The 7,076-nt window shown below is 49.7% G+C and overlaps 1 protein-coding gene across 1 annotated transcript in view; it reads right to left on the bottom strand.

The window, feature by feature from the left end:
- Positions 1-3,689, bottom strand: part of CNTNAP1 (contactin associated protein 1) — a 42,630-nt gene extending 38,941 nt beyond the window's left edge. The window contains exon 1 of the mRNA XM_083582446.1: positions 3,400-3,689. Coding sequence (XP_083438572.1) covers positions 3,400-3,475 — 76 coding nt within the window. The 5' untranslated portion in view covers positions 3,476-3,689. The remainder of the gene's footprint in view (positions 1-3,399) is intronic.
- Between the last annotated feature and the right edge of the window lie 3,387 nt (positions 3,690-7,076).

Below are 7,076 nucleotides of genomic sequence, written 5' to 3' on the forward strand. Positions count from 1 at the left end.
AAAGTGCGGGAGGCAGTGGAAGACAGGAGTGCTTGGCGTGCTCTGGTCCATGGGGTCACGAAGAGTCAGACACGACTAAATGACTAAACAACAACAACATATTTTCTTTTTTACATTACGCTTAATGCTCTTAAAAATCTGTAAGTCGCTTGGATGCTCCTTATGCTGAGAGTGACTTATAAACTGAAATCATCATCATAATCAGGGCCGCCAACTTGAATTAAACATTGGAGGGGCCAGGTAAGCCCTGCATAACTGGTCACACAAAGCAGCACACATCCCCCCATTTGAATGACAATGCCCGTCTACTTGGGGTTGGTGGGTGGCCCCCTCAAATATTTTATGGGGGGTGGGGCGAAGGGACCTCAGCCCCTAGGAGTTGGCTCCTATGGTGAGCTTGATGGACTAATGGCAAAACTCTGCTTGAGGCAACTTTCTATGTTTTTAAAGCCATCTAAAGTTGCAGTCCTCAACATAGCAGAGGGTTAAGTTCCACAGCGGGACTTACTTCTGAGTAAGCATCCAAAGCATGTCTACTCAGAAAGGCTTGATGGGCAGCAGCTAGTAAGCTTACCTCCACACGTATGTGTAATAGCTGTTGTTAATTATTTAATTTAATTTTATTGATTTATAAAATTTACCAGTGGTCTCAGGGTGGGTTTCAACAAATCAAATTATCACCATCCTCAATTGTTCACTTGTCAAATGCCAGCCATAAAGTATCTACACAATTCTCTGATTCCTCATTTCAAATTAGCCATACCCATTCATTCCACTGATAACATTCCAAATTATAGACAGGTGCAATTCCTCATAGGCTTGGGAAAAGAAAAACATATTTACTTAGTGCCAAAATCCAGCCAGTGCTGACAACCGCCTCAGGACAGGGGAGGACTCCATGGTGCCACCACTGAGAAGGCCCTGTTCCAGGCTCTGGCCAACCAGACTTTGTTTACTGCTGGCATGGCCAACAGGACCTCCGTGGCGGATTTCAATTCACAGGCAGAACAGTTTAGGGAGCACCACTCTTTGAGACAGCAGAGTCCCATCCTCTTCAGGGCTTTACAGTTTTAAGCCAGCGCCTTGAATTGGGCTCAGTGATGAAGTGAGCAACCAGAACTAGCAGCATATCACCACAGGTGGCCCAACGAATTTGAACTCATGCCATGGCGCTTTGCGCTAGCTGCTGTCTGCACACCATCATCAAGGGATGCCCTACACAAAGCGCACTGTGGTAGCGAAGGAAAGGCACTCCAGACATGCTCAGATGATAAGCTATCACAGGGGTCAGCAACCTTTTTCAGCCATGGGCCGGTCCACCGTCCCTCAGACCATGTGGTGGACCAGACTATATTTTGAAGGGGGGGGAATGACTGAATTCCTATGCCCCACAAACAACCCAGAGATGCATTTTAAATAAAAAGCACACATTCTACTCATGTAAAAACACCAGGCAGGCCCCACAAATAACCCAGAGGTGCATTTTAAATAAAAGGACACATTCTACTCATGTTAAAAAAATGCTGATTCGCGGGCCGGATCAATAAGGCGATTGGGCCGCATCCGGCCCACGGGCCTTAGGTTGCCTACCACTGCACTATCACTACCTCCCGTGTAAAACAGGTTCCAGGGCAGAACCCCAGCCGGATTAAACTGCATGCCTTTAAAGTTCAGTTTTCTTGGACGCCAGCGGCCAAGACCAAGCGACAAAGTGAGCAGCTCCTGTTTTCCTTCCAGAGATGGCAAGGCACACGCAGATCAGGCAGGCAGCACACTGAGCCTGTCACTGCTGCAAAATTGGAAGACCGTTTAACAACAGCAGCAGAGCTATCCACCGGCTCCCTCCCTCCAGGTTTATTATTTTTTTTCCCCTTCCACTGCAGAGAGTGGCTGGCACGCCCTTGCAGGCTCAGCTCCTGCCTGCCTCTATCTGCTAAAGAGCAAAATGGGGAACCCCTCTCTCCTCAGCACCACCAGGCCAGCTATGAGACAGCAGAACAAGGCTACGAGAAACAAATGGCCAGGGGTGCAAGGAAGTGGGATGCACTCGAGTTCCCTGAGCCGGTTCGAAAAGAGATGCACATTACATCAAGGACAGATGAAGGAAGCCATTGACCTGCCCAAGGGAGGAAAACAAATAACATGCATCGCAACCCCCAACCTCAGGCAACCTTCCAGCAAACCCACTAGTGCAGAGCTCTCTGGTGGAGAGGAACCCCAAACTCCCCCCCAACCCTGTTAAAAAATGAAGAGGGAAGCCATAGATAAGTGTAGAAGTCTGCAGAATCATCACACACACACCCCCAAAAAAGCAGATGCAGAAGAATCGACCCAGACCTGTAACCTATTTTTGCAAGGCCCTGCATGGTGGGGTGGATGTGGGGAGCAGGGGGCTGGCTTTGTCCTGCCCTCCCAGAGCACCAGTGTATGGAACAGGTTCCAGGCTCTCATCCATCCCCACAAACAAACTGTGCAGCCTAAGAAAAAGTGTGTATGTTTGTGTATGTGTGTGTTCAGATGGAAGAAATGACCATTCCCTGGGCCTCTGTCTTGAGAGGGCCCAAGACACACACTCGCCAAAGAGCAAAGCCGGGATGGGGTGCTGTCAGGAAGCAGCCGATGAGGCCCAAATCTTTGCTTCTGAGCCCCAGATCCCTTGCCCCTATTTTGGAAAAGGCAGCAACAACTTCGAATGCTTTACCAAAAAACAAAAACAAACTTTGCCACCGCAAAGGGCACTGCTACCAGCCCCCAGCCCCCTTAATTTGCTCAGCGACCTAAATGTGCATCCACACATGCCGATCCGCAGGCGCAAAGGTTACGCCAAATGAGCGCCTGTGTCCCGGGTCTCCGGGAGACCTAGTAGCCGGGAAGCGCAGGATGGAAAGCCGCTTTCTCGACAGCTGGCCAGGATACCAACCAACCTCCAGACCCAGCCCCGCCCGGCAGCTCCCCAAGTCAGGATTCCTTGCTAACACGGGATAAACACTCTGACCTGGGTGGCGGGGCAGGGGGGATGGGGGAAGAGACGGGGAAGGGGACCCAGGCGTCCTGTGCCAAAAGACCCCGACGCAGAAGCCTCTCCCGAGCGGCTTTCGAGGGATGGGGTGGTGATGTCTCTCCAACAAGCGCGCGGCGCAAACCCCGCCCGCTCCCGAGGTCCCCAGGGAGCCGCTCCCCGCACCCAAGACGCCGCAGCCCGCGCGCAAACCCCGCGCCTTGCCGCAAGCCCCTCTCCCCAAACGTTGCGCGCTGCGCCGCGCGCCCCGGAGCGCAGTCCGCCTTGTCCCCGCCCCGTGACCTTTTTCCCCCTCTCCCCTGCCGGCCCGATCCGGGCTGCTTCTTCTTCTGCCGCAATGCAGGTGCCGCCACCGCCGCGCCAAGTCCCGGGACACTCACGCCAGAACCAGCCTCCGTGGCTGGGCTGCAGGAGAGCGGCGACGGCGAACACAAAGAGCATGGCGCGGCCGCCCATGCTGCAGCCGCGGCGCGGGCTGCTTCAGTGCGCTCCCGAGTCCAGCCGCCTGGCCATCGCCGCCGCACGTGCGCCCCTGCCCGCCTCCGCCTGCCGCTGGCCGGAGCAAGCCCGTTGCGCGCGCCTCCGACGCGGGGAGCGAGCGCCGGCGCGCCTCCGCCCGGGACCAGCCGGCAGCCTCTTTCTCTCTCTCTCCACCGGGCTGATCGTTCCCGCCCCTTAGCGGGGAGAGCGCTCTGCACAGGGTCAGAGGTAGGGTGGACACCTTTGTTTTTGGCCAAATAGAAGACAGGCGGACGCTTTCCCTTTTCATCTGGTGGTGCTGAAGTGACTTCAACGCGATCCATTACAAGCTCTTGCAGCCTTACAAGGGTGGCCCCTCTGGAATTTGTCACACACATATGAATTTGTAAATCTGTCTGTGCTGGCAACCCAGAGCTTAAAGACAGATCTTTCAGAGTCCTTTTTGTTGGGGATAATTCAGACGGAAATTCCCAGGTGTCAAAAAAGGTTATTTATGCATGCCACTACTGCGGCCTGTGTTTTGTTAGCCCAAAAAATGGAAAACTAGTGGTCCCAACTAAAGAAGAATGGCAACTAAAATTGATGGAATATGTGCAGCTTGCGGACCTAACATATAGAATAAGAGAACAAGAAGAACATACATTTAGAGAAGATTGGAAAACGTTTATTGAATATATGGGAAATAATTGTGCGCAGCTGGAAACGCTGTTTTCCTTTCCAGCAGATTTTTATATTTCTCCCAAATGCTATACAGATTCTTCCTAAGAATATGCTTCATAAAACTCTTATAAATTTTTGTCTTCCCATACGAAAGAGACGCATGCCAGCTGAGTTTTAAGTCATGACCACCTAAGTCCAGGATGTCTGCGTTATCCAGTGTAATCCATTCTTTTAACCAACACAAACCAAAGCAGTCTTTCTTCTCCAGGAATGGCCAGAGGAGCGAGAGGCTTCGGCTCAGTCACAGCAATCGCTTCACAACCGGCGTTTTCGTGGCATCGAGCTAAAAGTCACCGGCGATCCGCGCTGGAGAATCTGTGCGTCCCCTCTCCCCATGTTGTTGGACTCCATCTCCCGGCAGCCTCCGCTACCACAGTCATGTCAAGGCTAATAGGAGTTGTAGTCCAAGCTGAGCTGCTGCAGGGCCTCCCTCAGCCATGGTATGTAGCGGGGTAAAGAAAGCATTTTGGACATGCCTCGCGGTACCCTGCCTCTTAAATTAGCCCAGGACTGAAAGCTGCCACAGAAGCCTTTAGGGCAGGAGTAGCCAACGTGGTGCTCTCCAGACAGTGCTGGACTGTACAACCAGAGCTGGCCCATCCACTAGGCAGGGTGAGACAGCTGCCTCAGGCGGCAGAGGCCCCCCCTTGGGGGCCCTGCCCGCCCTACCGCCTCAAGCAGTGGTGGAGAATTAAGGTTGTTGAATATATTTCTAATATAAAAAATTAGAAATTACTTGAAAGAGACAAATAGGCCTAGGATTAAACTAAGTTATAATTAAATAAATGGGATTTAGAACGTTAAGAAAAGTGAATAAGATGGACCATAATTGGAAATTGTTTTAGTTTAATAATAATATTGGAAAGCTGTTACTTTTAACTATAAGGAAACTCAGAAGGGAGGGACTTGAGGAAGTCAACCAAGATGTTTAAAAGGTTGGATTTTTGAAGAATTAAGTTTGCTGTTATTGTTTATCTGTTTATTGTTCCTTTCTCTCTCTCTCTTTTTCTGTTTTTGTGCATCACTCTGCTTTGTAGTTTGTGTTATCATTGTGGAAAATCTAATAAATAATAAAAAAGTTTGTTGAATATATTTCAAGACAGCCATCTGGATTTACATAATAGCGAATTAATAAGCCATTCATTACAAGCGGCGAGACACAACATAACCAGACACTAGAAATAACCTTTTTTGGCACAGCAATGGACAATTGGTACAACTGAGCTCTTCTCGAGAGATTAACATATAAATTATGGTTGACACGTGGACAGATAAAGAAATATGGCTTTACCCCGGTGTGACGTAATTTCAAAACATATGCCAGTATTCCAAGAAACGACCAAGTCCCCACGTCAACATTTGCCTCAGTCTGGTTGATCTACAATTAAATTTAAGCATAAATCATTATCTTCACTTTGAACCCTGCTCCCATGTTCATCGATAGACAAGCATTTTACATTGTTTCATTGGTAACATAAGGGGGGGGGGAGGACTTATTACTCATATTTAAGCACAAACTGAAGGGCTCCTGATTAGGCATTTAGCTACGCAATGCCGAGTGTTATCTGTTAACTCTGTTCTATTCTGTTTCCCCTTAGATTAGATTTTATTTAAACCAATTCATGAACCAAGAACTTCTACCAGGGGTAGGCAACCTAAGGCTCATGGACCATAAATGGCCCACAGGGGTCGTTTAACTGGCCCACGAGCCACCCCTGAACCGAGCCGCCTATTTGGCGAGTCCCCATGCGCTACGCTAAACTGGTGCAGCCTGGGATGGGGACTTGCTTCCGCGGTGCAGGAAATAATAATAATTATTATTATTTTTCATCTTTGTTGGGCGGCTTCCAACAAAGATGAAAAATACACTAAAATGTCACATATTAAAAACTTCCCTGAACAGGGCTGCCTTCAGATGTCTTCTGAATGTCAGGTAGTTGTTTATCGCTTTGACATCTGATGGGAGGGCGTTCCACAGGGCGGGTGTCACTACCGAGAAGGCCCTCTGCCTGGTTCCCTGTAGCTTTGCTTCTCGCAGCAAGGGAACCACCAGAAGGCCCTCCGCGCTGGACCTCGGTGTCTGGGCAGAATGATGGGGGTGGAGATGCTCCTTCAGATATACTGGACCGAGGCCGTTTAGGGCTTTAAAGGTCAGCACCAACACTTTGAATTGTGCTCGGAAACGTACTGGGAGCCAATGAAGGTCTTTCAAGACCGGTGTTATATGGTCTCGGCGGCCGCTCCCAGTCACCAGTCTAGCTGCCGCATTCTGGATTAGTTGTAGTTTCCGGGAAATCACATCTGTGCATGCTCAGACACCAAAAATCACGTCTGCGCAGACACAGACGCCGAAAATCATGTCTGCGTAGACACCGGAAATCGTGGCCACACACACGATCCGGCCCAAGGAGGGATCTCCGCTGGAGTGAACCGGCCCAGGCGAGGTAAACCTTGCCAACCCCTGACTTATACATTAACCACCAATAATGAACCGTGATATGCTGTAGGTATTACTGCAAATTTATTTTTGCTATTTTTGTGGCGGACAAATGACGTGAGAAGGCTTGATCTATTTACAGTGGTACCTCAGGTTAAGAACTTAATTCGTTCTGGAGGTCCTTTCTTAACCTGAAACTGTTCTTAACCTGAGGTACCACTTTAGCCAATGGGGCTTCCCGCTGCCGGAGCACGATTTCTGCTCTCATCCTGAAGCAAAGTTCTTAACCTGAGGTACTATTTCTGGGTTAGTGGAGTCTGTAACTTGAAGTGTCTGTAACCTGGAGCGTCTGTAACCCGAGGTACCACTGTATTTGTACCATTTGTTATTCCTACGGCCCTTGTTTAGAAAATCCAATAA

The sequence above is a fragment of the Podarcis filfolensis genome, assembly GCF_964270895.1.
Source record: "Podarcis filfolensis genome assembly, chromosome: 13".
Taxonomy (NCBI): Eukaryota; Metazoa; Chordata; class Lepidosauria; order Squamata; family Lacertidae; genus Podarcis; species Podarcis filfolensis.